Below are 16,676 nucleotides of genomic sequence, written 5' to 3' on the forward strand. Positions count from 1 at the left end.
GAACCTGATCAGTAGGAGTCTCTTTCCTTATCATATTTAGCTCATAATTACGTAACTTATTGACCACAGTTTCCAACTCAAAGGTTTCAAAATCTTTATCATCTCTTATCAAGACTGTGTATATTTCTCATTTGGGAGGTAGAGCATCCAGTAGTTTTTTTACACTTTCTGCCTTTGTGTATCTTATGGTGTAGTTGTTCAGCTCAGTCATTTAGGTGATAGTATCTTGTGATTATGTCATCAAGTGACTCATTCTTAAGGTACTTGAATACTGAGAATTGAGTTTTCACCAGTTTTGACTTTGAATTTCGAATTCCAACGTTTCCCTCATAGTGGTTCTCTAGTGCTTCCCACAATTGTCTAGCAGTCTTGTACTTTTTGAAGGTATGAAGGATCTCTTGAGGTAGTGCCATCGTTATGGCTGCTAGTGCTTTACTTTCTGCTTCGTACATTTTTTTTTCGTCATCCTCCATCTTATTATATTTCTTAAGTTGCTCACGACCTTCGAACTCAGTAGTCGTTGGAATGTACCCATCTTGAATGCAGACCCACATTTTTGCATCTTGATATTTCACATACTGTTCAAACCTATCTTTCCATGCAGCGAAATCAGTTCCTTTCAGAAGTTTTGGAGCTTTTGTTGCTGAACCAGCTTCAACTTCCATCTTGACCAGTTCGGTGATGTTTATCGAAGTCATGCTCAAATGAAATGAGACGTAGAATCCAAATAAATTATTCTGTGAACAGTGAACAGCGAAGTTATTATAACTACGCTATAGGACAACTTCGCTAGCCACCAACTTCGCTTAACATCTAACCAAATGATATCAGTAACTTCGCTGACTTGTCAGCAACTTCGCGAATGATTAAGTTCACCTAAAAGTAACTTCGCTGAGTTGTATCTTCGCCAAAACCCTAAACTTGGTGACGGCAACTTCGCCTGATGAACGGCTTATTTTATCAGTCTGATTATGTTGATCTGGAGGGTTGTGGGAGTAGCAGGAGGGAGCGATTGATGTGTATTGAAGAGAAACGAACAAAAGAACGACGTTTCAATGTAAAACGATTCCGTGAAAAGTCTAACGGAACAGTTTTAACACTCGTGTGATAATCCCGAACCACACAATCACGAGCAAAATGCTCTGATACCAATTGTAGGTTCCCAGCCGGATCTACACAGGAGTATCTCGTAACATGAGGGTGTGGAATCCCCTCGTATACGATACAAGTGCTAATACGAGGAACACGTAAATCACACGCAAACACACAAACACAAAGGAATACTTGTTATATTGCGATGTCGATCACCAAAGACACCAAACACGTAACCCCAAAGTCACAAAACACAGCCGTCAAAATTCTAATTAAAAAGCCGAAGTTAGGGAATATATAATACGACAACTTCGCCTAACATGCTAGGCGAAGTTGTCCATAACTTCGCTACCCACATAAGTTCGCCTAACACTAAAATCAAACTAACATGTTCAACAAGATAAGAACATTGTAACGATTACAGACACAATAAACATGAGATAAATGAACTACTGGCATCATGCACGTACAAATATAAAAGGGTTATCATGACGGCATTTGAAGAAGACAATTTTACACAGCAGCACCAGCCTCCGTTGCTGAATTGAGACGTAGAAGCAAAGGGAAAAAAATAAAGAAGAAGGCAACATCTAGTTTGCAAGTCTTGGAAAGAGCTTCCTGTGGTTTGTCTACCACTCAGTTTTTACTTGTTAAAATATTATTTACTTCATTCAAGAATTGCTAGAGATGAGTTTTGCTACAATTTATTTTGATTCTATTTTTTATTATGTGTAGCTAAACTATTTGAACTACCTAGGTTGAGATGAATATTGATTTTGTTTGACGGTTTATTTGGTTTTGATTGATCACATGACGTATTATTATTGAAAGACTTTATTTAATTCGATCTTTGATGTGTTAAAATATTGTTTTTATATAATTATTGCTTGAGATTCCACGTATTACTTTGATTGATTGATTGTGTGTCGTTCGGTTAGGGTTCTACGTTAAGGTCTTAGACTTGGTGTTTTTAATCTGTTAGTGGTTAGCGCGACGACCATAGGAATCTTGAGTGTGATTAGTTATTAAAATTCAATAGTTTCACCTTCCTTGTGACAGAGAGGTAATAGGGAGTCGGTTTGTCCCGCGTCTTTATTCGGTTAGGTTATAATTACGCAAGAGCGAGTTTTGGTCTTATCCGGTTTAGTTTTGCGTGAAAATATGTGTCTTAGGGGCTGTTTGGGATTCCTTATTTTTGCTCTTTATAGCTTATAAGTTATGTGTTATAAGTTATAAGGGGTTTGGGAAAGTTGGGTTTTGTGAGTGTATAAGGTATAAGTTACAACATTGAAACTTATACCTTATGCCTTAAATAAGGCATAAGAAAGTAAATAAGGAATCCCAAACACCCCCTTAGATTGGGTTAGATATTGTTACACCTTTATCCCTATAATTGCTCGTACCAATTTTAAGAGGGTTTTGTGTCGTTGTGTCCGAGAGGAGATGTGTCATTAGGGTACCTTAGTAATCTTTTTCCCGGTGCATTTATTCAATCTTCTTAGATTTGTGAGGGTTAGTTGGTGAGACCGAGAGGTGATCTAGCGAACTTTAATAAGCCTTAGTTGATTATTTTAAGATCCTGGTGTCGTGTGATTAGTTAGTTCCATTAACCGTTGAACTGTCGATAGGATTCTTGCCTAGGTAGTCGTTTCTCCATATTCGCTAAGAGCTCCGTTAGTGCCGTTAAGTTTTCTTGTTGGGTTTGTTAAGTTAAGTAAGTTTGTTAAATTAATTAAAATAAAATAAAAAATAATAAAATCAATTAAATATTATTAGGTAGGACTTGGATTAGGGTTTATAATCTGAGTCGTTCTCACGTGTCTTCGAGTTCGATATCCGGACTTTCCTGATCTTTGCTATACACGGCCGGTACACTTGCCGTTTGTATGAACTAGGATAGATTGTTTGTTTTTTAAAGCTTAGTTGCGATTCGTGTTTTATTTATATATATATTTTCGCACTTCAATTTCATTCAATCATCAAATATAACATAACTTGTTCATTACAAATAAAACAAAGTACAAGATAATAAATAGTTTCATTTAACTAATAAACTAACGACCCAAAATAAAAATAACGTCTTCAAATGTTCATTCAACCGGTAATCAAACATGTAATGTTGCATAAAATATATTTTGTCAACACGAATGTTGGTGAGCAATTCTATGATTTTTGTATGTATAATATGAGGAAACATCCACAATTCTTATGTGAAACCATAGATAATAACAACAATTGTGGTATATAAATCACAAATAAATGAGGCTCCTTTCTAATAGGTAAAAATACCAAATTACAAGGAAGAGCGTATGATCATACTTATTGAGGATGAGCATGAGGCCAACAAACAAAAGCAATAAACATTTAGCAGTTAATCTTATGAGGCATATAACACACAATCGAGTAATTATTCTAAGTAGCATATAAACTAGAGTTGCGGTTTGAGAATCTAAGTCTTAAATCATTTTGTTTAATTAAGTATGCAAGCTACCCCCAAAGTATAAAAGCAAAAACGGGGATGAATACTCACTTGGAGAAAGTAACGTCGATGAAGAAAACTTAGAATAATAATAATCTTCAAGAAGGAGAGCCGACGGTTTAACGAGTGTGTCATAGATTGAAAGATCTTGAGTTAATATTGAGTTTTGAAGATGAAAAATAATGATATAAAAATGCATAAAAACAAGGCTTGGGTTTTTGGGAGTTTAAGTTATATTTTACAAAATGTGGTTAAATAAACATAAAATGGGTTTTACATGAAACCATTTATTTGATGTTTAGTTTTACTCAACCTTTGTTAAGTTTTACATAGGGGAGTTGGTATAGTGCTAGTGTGCACAATCCCGCTAATGTAAGCATCAAAATCCAACTTTTAAAGATGTGTTCGGTTTAGTCGGTTCGGGACTTGATAAAGCAACAAATCCACATCCAACTTCCTAAAACATATAAATATATGAATGACTTCAATAAAATCAATAGCTTTAAAAAGTTTAAAGAATTTTTATTAATTAAAGTCCCAAACTCGGGTTTAAGCGTGTGTAAGTCGGCCCGATCTCGATATAAAACCAAGTTTGGTTCCAACATACCATAATCTTAGAAATATAAATAATATAAAGTGCAAAATGAGTTAAAAAGGTTTGGAAAGATTTTTGTTGGTTTCAACGGTGACTAGCTCGTTAAGACGAGTAGTTCGACTTTCACTCGGTTTTTACCTGAAACTTGGTTTAAGCCAAGCTTTGTTCCAACACTTCCAAAATCTTAAGTAATATGATAAATATAATTTAAAACATAACTAAAAAGATAGGTTGAACTTTTGGTGGTTTGAACATTGACTAACTTGTTAAAACAAGTGTTCGGTTTCACTCGGTTTTTACCCAAAACTTGTGTTCAAGCCAAAATTTTTCTAGACTTCCATATCAACCATATAATAGCTAAAATACAAAGAAAAACTCATATCTAAACTGTTTCATACAATATATTTGTTTAAAATTTAAATAAAGTGCTTAAACGAGTGTTCGGTTTGGTTCGGTCCTTGACTCAGTATGAAACTGAGGATGGTTACCACATGTCCAACACCATAGAACTAAAATATAAATGAAAACTAAGATCTAGAATGTTTTCATGCAACGTTGGTTGTTCAAAAGTTAATAAAAGTGTTTAAACTAGTGTTCGGTTTTGATTCGGTCCTTGACTCGGTATGAGACCGAGGATGGTTACCACATCTCCAAAACCATAGAACTAATAAGAAAGTAAAATTTCCAGATCCAAACTCAAACAAGAAAGTTAAGCGAGTAAACTTCCTGAAAATGACCCAAACGGGCCTAAATGCAAAAATAAGTGTTTGAAGGTCTAAAAACCTTAAACAAAGATGGAAATGGTTTTCTTAACATAAATTAACTTATAACAACTGAAAGTAATAAAAGCATATACCCGAAATGGATTGAAATGCAAGATTTGGTTCCGTCGACTTTTAAAGTCGAACTTAAGCAAAACTAGCTAGAACAATTTGCAAGTTCAAACAATTTGAAAGAGAAGGGTGAAATGTGCAGGGAAAAATGGCTGAGATGAGTGGGTATTTTCGGGCCTTAAACAAGCTTAAACAAACCGAAAACGTTAAAAAAAACTGTTTTGTTTATTGCTGAGTTGCACTGTTGGCTGCTGCGCAGCGGGCCGTGACCAGCCCTACGCGCTACGTGAGGTGAGGTTTTCGGCCAAACTTTGTTTTTTTGGCAATTTTAGTCCCCATAGTTCGTTTTAGGTCGTTTTGAGCACAAAATAACCGTTTTAAACACCGTTAAAGATTTTGGAACAAAACAACAACTATGAAACATTATTATAACATAATATTCTTTGTTTTATTAATATCTAACGATCCGGAAAAAAAACAGGTTAGGTTTACATTATGTAAACAAATACAAATCAAACCGAAAATGACGAATGTCACACATGCTATAGAAGGTGTACATTATACATTACAACTTGTAAATTACTTAAAATGTAGGTGTATTAACTAATCCATGTCTCATATATCCATTCTAATAAAAGACTACATACTTTTGGCACTTGTCAATCTCATAGCTCTCCTTACATTTTTTTCACTTATTTCAATATTGGTCTTTATCTTTTAAATCATTTCAATATATGAATTTAAGTTTGTTTTTGTTATATGCAATCCTAATCGATTCATTCATTAACATTAATGGCGAATAAGAAAAAATAAGGAAATGTTAAAATTAAAGTTGCATGTTTGTTAGAATAAAATTTTAAAATTAATTTTTGCCAAACGTTTTGTATAAATATTGCAAATATGAAGAATACCTATTATATATATCTTGGAGTTTAGCATTAAAGTATTGAAGTTGAATATTATAATTATAATCTAATGTATATCGTTTACTATATGAAGTATATGTCATTTATTTATATGACTTTTTTGTGTAGTATAAAGTTTTTATTTTCAATATTTTTTTCTATAACTCAGATCAAAATGCTTCATAAACATTTATTTTCACTTTTATTTTAAAAAAAATTGTTAATCCGGTTAAAAGTCATTTACCATGCTTCCAACAAATCTGAAATCTTTGTTTTTTCTTAATATATAAGTTGTTAATATATATATATATATATATATATATATATATATATATACATACATACATATATATATATATATCGATTAATTAAATATTCTAACAACTCCCATTATATCAATTAATAACACGAGATTAGTATTCAAAATTTAAACACTCCTTATCCAATACTTTCAAGTATTATAAATAAGAATCATTACCTTCACTTTATTATACTTTAAATCTTTTAATATTTTGCTAACTCATAATAATAACTTTTTTTTAATATGGCTTTAAGGTTAGTATATCTTTGTCATTTTTCTAATTTCCGGTTTTATATGTTGCTTGATTATACAATTGTTAATTGTAAAATATAAAATCAAGTAAAAATTTGTCATACACAGAATATTAATGACACCAAATTTATAATCAATCAATTTTAAACTCTAAAGATTATAAGGATGACTATATCATCAAAGTTCATATAATCTGGTTTTTTGGATAATACTGTTTTTGGGACAAAAATAAGCAGGTGATCTCAAATGACATTATATTAATTGATTAAAAGGTATGATATTTTATGTGTATGAATATTTTTTTTTGTTAGTTTCATGGATATATTATCATATATCTAAGGTTGATATGTGCTTGAAGAATCTTATTGTCACACGGATAACTATATGTGGCTATATCAAGAGTTATAAGCATACATATATGTTACCTTATCAAGAGTTACAAGCAGGCATAGACTAAAGATTTTGATTCGTGATAAACAATGTATACCAACCAATACGGTAAAAAAATGTAGTGTACAAGGAATGTTTTATTTATTTGTAACATATTTGTGTAATCTTAGTTATGTAATTTCTGTTTTAATGTAAGTTGTAACTGTATAAAATATATTATCATTTCGTTAATAACTATATATCGCTTAATGGTTAAAGTATAAAATTTTCATCAATTACCCGTGTAATACACGGGGCTCAAACTAGTGTATTATATATAGTATAGTTAATAATTTTTTCGGGCCGGGTCATTTAAATAATTGTGGATGTTCAAGGTTCGTTTGAAACCTTTAAAACGTTTGAACCAATCATTATATTTGGTCAGCCGGTTTCCGAATGTTCGAACTATGGCAATCGGTTTGGTATATGGTTTATACATAAAATTGGTCATATAAAACTAGACTAGACGGTAAATTCATTATTCAAGCTCAATGAGTGAAACCAAACCATCTGTAACGATTTAATTTAAAGTTTCAACGGTTCAGTTTCAGTTTCGGTTCTCAATAACAAAAATCGAACCAACGGTTTGGCTCACAGTATAACTTAAAAACCGTTAAAATCGAATTGTAAACACCCATGCGTAATAGGTTAATTTTTTTTATTTAAAATATTATAGCAATACTATACGCAAATTAAATACAATAAAAATGCTCATTTTATAACTATATTTCAAGCAGACAATAATATGATCTAACTTTTTAAATCCTACTTCCTAATCGAATAAACTAAAACAAACCATTGTGGTAGGGGTGGGATTGGTTCTACAGTAATAGGTTCAGACATATGAGTAAGAAAAGCTACGTGCAATAACTTGTTTAGACATCCATCATAACCACTCAAACCAAATCACACAAACACCGCGTACATTAAAGCAAAGTCCATGACTTATAACTCACCGATGCACCATTATTACATTCATCTGGTCGGTGAAGCACACTCACGTGAATGTACACGCGAAATGTCTTTTATCCTTTTGTATAAAGGTTATACAAATATGCAATGGTACAAGAAGACACTTGATTTCATAATTGTAATATACTTTCATATTCCATGCCCTCAAAAAATATAAACTAAAACTTGGGAAAATCCCATAAGCATAGAGTTGGTTTATAAAGGTTATCTATCTACAAAGCGAGGGCTCATTTGTACAAGAAACAAATCCATTTAGTAAACTTCCACATTCCATTGCCCTTCTTTCTTCAACTGCTTCTTGTATGTTACCCAGTCAATGCCTACCAAAAACAACGAAAACAAGCAAATCAAGAAAAAAGAATATTGGACTCAGCAAGGGTATATTTGTAATTACACGTCCCAACATATATATATATATATTTTTCTAACCAACGGGGTCAAGTAAATCATATCTTGTGTCGAGCAAGTGGCCTTCAGAAGGTTAGGTAGGAAACCGGTAAAAAAATAAATTCTAGGGGTGTAAATAAGCTATTCGAGATCGGCTCGTTAAAAACTTGAATCGAGTCGAGCTTTAACGAGCTTGAGCCTTAAAATAAACATGTTTAATAAATGAATCCAAGCTTCAGTTGTTGAGCTCAAGCTCGCTCCCTGAATGAGGTTATGATATATAAAACTTTTATTTATTTATCTATTCATCATCATCATCATCATCATCATCGTACTCAGTATATCCAATCAATAGCAAAGCTATGGTAGGGTCTGAGGAGGGTAAGATGTAGACAGCCTTACCTCTACCTTTTAGGAATAGAGAGGCTGCTTTCGGTGAGACCCCCGGCTCGATAGTAGTTTTGCATCAAACCTTGGACATAAGGCACATAACACTCAACCATCGAGACACCACCAATTGGTGCATGTACCATTGTCTTTCGGCTATCAACGCCACCACATGATGCCTGAGATCAACGCCACCACATAAAACTTTTATTTATTGTATTACATATATATTTATAGGGTTTAGATCAACTACAAATGTAATTAACATGTTAATTGTGAGAATCAAGTAGAGTAATTATATATACAAGTAGAATAATTATGTAATTACATAATTACTATAGTTGTATATGTAATTACCCTACTTGATTCTCACAATTATTACGTTAATTTCATTTGTACGTTAACTTTCCTCTATATTTATATAATAATATTTTATATAAAAAATGATAAAAATAACTAAACAATATATATTATTTTGGATATATAAATAAAAAAATAATAAATAATAAACAAGCCGAGCTCGAGCTTGATAAAAGAACTCAAAAACCGAGCTCGGGCTTTAGCAAAGAGCTCCAAACCAGTAGAGCTCAACCTCGGCTTAGCACATTTACATCCCTATGAGATTGGAAGTGGGACCTCTGCTGGAGAGAAATTAGGTGCTAACCAATGTGAAGATTAACCTAATAATAAATCTCAAATTGAAGTTGTTAACTTTTTCACTAATTTTCTTACCATCTTCAGCAGCCAATGTGCCCATAATGTCATCAATACCCTTCTCCATACCCTTAAGCCCACACATATACACAAATGTGTTGTCTTTCTTGAGTAATTCCCATAATTCTCTATCATATTGAGCCATTCTAGTTTGAATATACATCTTTTCACCTTTCTCATTGGTTTGTTCTCGGCTCACCGCAAAGTCAACTCTTAGGTTATCTGGTTTCAACTCCTTCATTTTCTCAAATTCCTACAAATTTTCCAAAAGGTCAAGCCAGCGTAAGTTTAGACTTTAGAATAATCTTTAATTAGTTTTGATTTACTGACATGAGGGGCGAAAAGGTCTTTTACCTCTTTATATAGCAATGAACTACTTGTGGGAACACCCAAAAAGAGCCATGCCAACCCATTAAACTGCAATTAGGATGTAAACTAAGAACACTAGTTTGACCAATTGATTAATAGTCAACATGATTTGATCAGATCAAGATAATGGTACCTGATAGTCTTCGTGCTTCTCGAAGAACATTTTCCACATAAACGAACGGAATGGAGCAATCCCAGTTCCTGTTGCAAGCTGTAATACAAAAGTTCATTAGCAATAAAACCAAAATTAAACAAATAAAAAATTATAAAGTTTTATAAAGATTGTAACGCACCATTATAATGGTAGCATTAGGATCTTTTGGCATGAGCATTTCTTTTCCTACTGGACCGGTTATTTGCACCTCAGCTCCCGGCTTTAAGTCACCTGAGTTAAAACCAAACATTTAACCAAATCAAATCCAAAAAAAGGTGAAAAATAAGTAACCAAAAAGTTCAAGATTTATTCTTACACAAGAAGTTAGAGCAAACTCCTTTCACTTCTTCACCTTTGTCATTCGTGTAGACAAGTCTTTTCACACATAAAGATACCTACACAAGATGCCAATTTCGTAATTTTAAAACCACAACTGTATTGTGTTGAAAGTGAGCCGTTCGACAGGAAGTTTGCTTATGTTCCTTTGTTTAATAAACGAATGAACATGAACAAAACTTTTAGTTCATTTACGTCCGTTAGTTTACACTTGTTTAAGTCTGTTTAAACACGTTTGCTAATATAGTTATTTAAACTTTGAGGCCCGTTACAGTTAGTATAGTTATAATAACTTTTTAGGCCCAACACATTGTTGGTCGCATTTACTTATAATTGGTTTTGGCTCAATGATTATATTATGCTCATCTATGTTCGATCGTTTACGTTCATTAACCCTTGGCTTATACTACTAAAATCGTTCATTTTTTTCAACAAACGAACACAAACAAGAAAACTTTGTTCGTTTAGTATGTTCATGTTCGTACTTGGCTCGATTCATTTAGCAGCCTACTTACAGTTTTGGAGTCTCCAAAATCACCAATAGCACTGCTAGCAATGGAATACAATCTCAGTTTGTGTGGTTTTCCATTCTTCGGGTCAATCCCATCAGGAATCACACCGATCGACTGTCCTTCTCGATATGGAATCTCACCTAATCAAAGACCAAACACTTTAGACGCGTGCGATAATGATATCAATTAAAGTTGATGAACTTGCAAGTACATACCCTCTGTGCTGAAGACCATGTGCCAAGTTTCACCAGGTGCGTCGTCGCCTGTGATCTTGGTGTTGAGGAGGCATCTACCGATGTACGGTTCTTTCGGGCGGTATTTGTTTGTAACTACACCTTCTTCTTGTTTCTTTGAGATTTTCTCTACTTTAGCAGGCGCTTCAGCCTCTGTGGTGACTTGGGCTCTAATTGAGAGTGATTTACTATTTGTTGATACGTTTTTGTAATATGGGACCTGAATATTTAGAGTCTTGAAATCATGAAAAACAAGAATTATGCCTATGCATGCTCAATGACTACAACTAAGCAAACCCATTTTAGTGACCATAAATTAAGAAAAACCCATTTCAACAATAGTATCAGAAACATGAAATGCGGAAGAACAAAGTGAAGAGAAAATGACCTTGAGTGATGTTCTAGTTGAAGTTAATAATGTGGATTTGGAAGATGAAGATGGAAGTGAGACGACAACGCTTACAGCAGCAGCAGCCGCCATGGCGATTCAATAAAATGAACAAGAGTACACGATAATAATAATAATAATAATAATAATAATTAAGTGAAGAAGAAGAAATGTGATCGTCAAGGGTCAAGAATTGGATGGAGGAAATTGGAAAGCCAATGGCAGTGGCAGATTTGTGGATAAGAAATTTGTGTTGTGTTTTTACACCTTTAAGATTGGTCACAATTTATGTGGCCAATATCATAGACGACTTCTATTCAAAATTCTTAGACCGCTCGATATGGAACGGGGTTGGGAAGATGGCAGGCGTTGGTTGGGCGCTTAACACCATTAAGAGGCGCCCCACCACCAACCCAACGGCCGGCGCTATTGTTTGAAAATTGCCCCCCCCCCCCTCCCCCTCCCTCCTTCAACGGCTAGTTAACGTTAACTTAAAAAAAATAAAAATTAATTTAATTATTTTCTATATAATACAAACCATTTTTACTCAAACAAATATCAAATTGCACTCAAACAAACTCTCAAATTTCACTCTATAAATCTCTCAACTCTCTACCATGGATGCTTTCTCAAATTTCACAAGCTTGAGCTCAAACCCCAACCCAAACCAAACCTGTGGGATCCGTCTCAAAGGTGGTGGGCTAGTATGCTCGCAAACAACAATGCCCCTACCAACCCTTTATATGCTAACCAACATCTACCCGTAATCTCTCCAACCATACAGCCGTCTCCCAACGATATGTTGTACCGAATGCCAATGCCGTTTATGCCTCCACCAATACCCGAAACCCAAGTAGACAAACCGCGAGTTCGTCGCAAATGAAGTAATAAAAAGAAAGTTGATGTCGATCAAACAACTACCGAAATGGCTGAAAGAAAAAAAGTGGGAAGACGATGAGGAAGCAGCGTTGTCGCAAGCGTGGATCGAGTCATCTGAAGACTCAATTGAAGGTAAATCATCAAATTATTTATATATATTTCATGTTTTATTATTTTTTTTGTTTACTAATACTAAAGCTTTTATATGTATCGTTGTAAGTCCGTGGAACGGATCTTTCAATGTGATATCAACGATTCATTGTTAAGCGGAAATTAACAAGAGATGATTCAATATAAAACAATCAAACACGTAAAGAACACGAGCACAATGCTTCAAAACACACGTATTATTACGTCGGCTGTTTAAGCACCATCTTACACAATAACGCGTTCAACAATCACTATGAACGGCCAACCTTAAACCTAGATACAATGTGTATATATATAGGTACTACACCCTAGCCCAACATTAGTCAAAAGCCAACCGAGATCACATAGATCTCGGTTTACATACAAGCCCAAAACAGAATAGAAGTAAGCCCAAACCAAAGTACAAACCAAACAAGTGTAAGCCCAACAATATCCCCCTTGGTTTGTATCTTCATCTTCAATCATGCTCCATAATATTTGCATCGGCTTCTTTATATCCATCAAACCACAAGCCCATTCTGATAATCGATCCTACCATCTTTGTATACTCTTTAGCGGCAGACTCGAACAATGGTTCAGCCATGATCTGAAAATTGCTTAGAGTCTTGATATCTCTTTCATGGAACTTGAGCAAATCACGTGAATCGACAAACCGAAATTGTCCCTTTCATAGACAATTGACAACTGTAGCAGTTCCGCTATCGTACGTCCAGAACTTCATTTCATCAAGTGACCCATCTGGAATAGAAGAAGATAGAGGAATGTGAGTTGCTTTGTTGGTTGCAGGCTATATCACATTGACCATCGTCTTTCCAGTCTTTGGATCTTGAACTCCCTTCGCCTTCTTCAAGAAAGACTCGGCGGTGGTCATATCAGGGAATCCTCTGTCAACTTGACTCCTCAGAAAGTTCTAGAAGTCTATGGCCTTCTTACCATTATTCAGATTATGGAAGGGAGCATTAATGAGGTCACTGAGGTCAACCTTCGTCCATGATCCGAAGTCCTTCATTTTCTTGTAATACTCAGTAGTCTTAGACCTTCGTTTCACCCACCACATGGCTTTGTCAACATCAAAGCCCCAAGAAACAACCCCTGATCGATCACCATATTTATTACAAAAGCCTTTTTGAAGTTCAAGAATAAACTTATATGGGTAATCAGAAGATTCCACGTTCTGGTTTGAGTTCTTCATGATGAGAATCTTTTTTTGCAGTCTTCCAGATTGTTGAGTAGTATTTGTAGGGGCAGCTATGTATTGCTCTAGTGTCTCAGTAGTGTCAATGATGAGAATCTTTTTTTGCAGTCTTCCAGATTGTTCAGTAGTATTTGTAGGGGCAGCTATGTATTGCTCTAGTGTCTCAGAACTGCCACTTTGACTACCAACAAGTGTCTTAGCAGCAACGTCCTCATCGCTTTTGAATTTATCTCCAAACTTTTGAATAAGTTTTTGTTGGAGGTCCAGGCATAATGAGATGAGGCCACCCATGTTGGCTTGAAGCTCATTGATCTTAAGATCTTTATCAGAGTTGCTAGCTTCAAGTTCTTGTATTCGTACATCCTTAACAACTGAGTCTTGCTCAAGTTCAAAGACTCGTCGTTGTAAGGACTGTACATCAACATGATCATCATCCAGAGTTATTCCCTAGCTTTTACCATGCAAAAATTTATCTTGCATAGCAAGAATGTTAGCAATCTTATTAGCAGCACCGGAGCTAGACTAACCAATCGGGTTAGATGATTCCGATGGCTCGTCAGCAGATGGAATGTCATACTCAAACTCGAACTCGTGAGCAATATCATCAAAAATCTGTTCTTGAGTCTGAGGTTCAGCAGAGGACGGACTTGTATCAACATGAGTCTCAGTAGGCTCCGACTCACTGTTTTGTGGTAATGAGCCTTTACCACTCATTTGGGATTCTGGACTAAAAATTCATCGAACTCGTGCGTGCCCGCACGTCCCGCGGACACGAATGCAACTCCACAAACCCGGGCTCGCGTGAGACAATGTTTTGAATTCGTTTTGAAATTTGAAATTCAAAAAGGAACGGAACTAATTGGTCAATATTATTAATAATAATTATGATAATGATTATTGTTTTCTGTTTTGTAATCTGCACTAATGACCATTAAATTAATATTATTTAAGTTTAATAGTCATTATCAAGTTTGATTATGATTCTTGGTTATAAATACCATGACCAGTCTTCAGTTTTAGACACACCAACATACACACTTCATCTTCCTCCTTTGTTGCAACAATATTATTTTCGTTTTCGTTTCAGGGAAGTGATCGAGTCCGGCAGTACTACGCTTCTGCTTCGAACCAGAGTACCTTGGGAACAGACCAAGAATCTGTTTAAGGGAATTGTGTTAAACACAAGCCTGGTTCACTGTTTTGTGTTTAATTATGTTCTTCTTTCTGATTTTATTATACAAGATTTCTAATACTTTAATCATGCTAGAGGTTACTTTGATTTAGGCCATCCCCTTCTTAATCGAATCGCCGAAGGCTTTGATACGGTTGCTGACGTAAGTCTCTCTCTCTCTCTCTCTCTCTCTCTCTCTCTTTATATCTGTTACTGAATGTATATTTTGTTTAACCTGTATGATTTGTATCAGGATGAAGTTGATTGATCGATGAGTGATATAATATATGGTGTAGATTGGAGCAGTTGCTAAGCTCAAATAGTTACTTTTTATTATGCGAAATACTTAGTTTGATTAGGCTTTGTTATTGAATTACATCTGGATGATGACATATGTATGTATACATAATGTGGGTATTATGTTTTTGGGCATTTGTGTAAATATATGTATGAATACAAATTCTGAAATAGTTTTAGTTGACTGAATTATAATTGTTTAGCATAATAAATTATCTAGGACATCACCTTAAAAAATCATTTTTGACTTGAGCCATACATACATAAAAAATATATCTTTGAATCATTGTTGGTTAATGATAATTAAAATTTAGCAAGATTAGTATTTGGATATAATAGATGCAATCCTACTGTGAGTTTATTCAAGATTAGATTTGAAGAATGAGCGTTACCATAAGCTAAATATTAATTAGGTCTAATACAAAGATTCATGGTTTTAATGTTTTAATCATTGGATGTTTGTTTTTGATTGATGGATTTATTAAATTTCTTGAATATGTGTTATGGTGCTATTTCAAGATCATTATTAGTCAATTAGATGAATATTAATTAACTATCAACTGACGTCATAGACACTTTATCATTATAACATATAGTAAGAACAGAAAAACAAACCAGTCAAACTCCACTCGGGCATATCCCGAGTACGTATGATGAACGGGATGGTCAACAAGAGAATATTAGAGGGATATTCTTAGGTTGCGTGCAACGTCACATTGTTTCGGGTTCAAGGTATGCTTTATTTTCAAAGTCAACCCTTTGGGAATTCATTACTCTTTTTAATGTCTCATTTGTTTTTGCAAGTTCGATTTTTATACATAAGATATGCTGTGCAGAATCCAAAAGCGGGGCTGGTTTGAACCACATGTCAATGATTACGTGGTACTTTGTTTTATGTTTTTCATTTGGCGCATTTGAGATTGGTCCATAATATTACTTATGTTTACACAAAGTGGTTATATTTTTAGCTTTCTGGATGTCTTGGAGCTCGCCTAAATGATAGAGATCTTTGTGTCTGAGTTTGATAACTCACACGAAGTGTATTCACTTGCAATAGCTGCAACTTAATTCTTGTTGGATAGAAGTCACCATGCCTTCTGTAGTAGTTAAACAATTAAGGGACTAAGTGAGTATTAGGGAGACACATTGTTAGCCAATTGTATATATTGTGGAAACTTTAAAATTTCAGTTGATTTACTGTTTGGAACATGTTTTACGTTTTATATATTCATGAATCAAGCAGCGAACACAAAGTGACAAAACACATATTAGAAGTTGTATTGTTAAGGCTAGAAACTCATGGAACTATCATGATCTGACTACTGAATTGAAGATACGGCTGGAGCTTGGTACCCTTCCAAATGAAGAATTGATTAAGATCTCTTTTGAGTATATGATAGGCAATTTTGGTTTTATTTACGCTATTAAATGATAATTTTGGATCGTTTTAATTGTTTTTCCTGTAGCTTGCAGTTCTTGTGTCTCAGATCCTTATTTAGAGGTGGCTAAATGTTGCACCGAGTCCATTTGTTATTTTTGTTGTTACTTCCACATGAATATCATGTGTATTAGTTTTAAACATTATTTATGTTTTTTTCTTCTTTTAGTAGGAGTTCTCACTTGGATCTAATTTGAAAAACAATAAG

General features: G+C 34.3%; 1 protein-coding gene across 1 annotated transcript; it reads right to left on the reverse strand.

Moving 5' to 3' along the window:
* Positions 1-7,812: 7,812 nt before the first annotated feature.
* Positions 7,813-11,458, reverse strand: LOC143559457 (ferredoxin--NADP reductase, leaf-type isozyme, chloroplastic-like). Its single transcript, XM_077048035.1, has 9 exons — positions 11,339-11,458; positions 10,933-11,170; positions 10,721-10,857; positions 10,186-10,264; positions 10,009-10,100; positions 9,849-9,926; positions 9,701-9,763; positions 9,365-9,599; positions 7,813-8,178 (listed from the first exon to the last, which is right to left on the reverse strand). Exons 1-9 carry the CDS (start codon positions 11,429-11,431, stop codon positions 8,111-8,113), a joined length of 1,083 nt encoding a protein of 360 aa, XP_076904150.1. The 5' UTR covers positions 11,432-11,458; the 3' UTR covers positions 7,813-8,110.
* Between the last annotated feature and the right edge of the window lie 5,218 nt (positions 11,459-16,676).

This window comes from Bidens hawaiensis, unplaced genomic scaffold (genome assembly GCF_021521415.1).
Source record: "Bidens hawaiensis isolate Kalapana, Puna unplaced genomic scaffold, B.hawaiensis_p1.1 tig00001088_1, whole genome shotgun sequence".
Taxonomy (NCBI): domain Eukaryota; kingdom Viridiplantae; phylum Streptophyta; class Magnoliopsida; order Asterales; family Asteraceae; genus Bidens; species Bidens hawaiensis.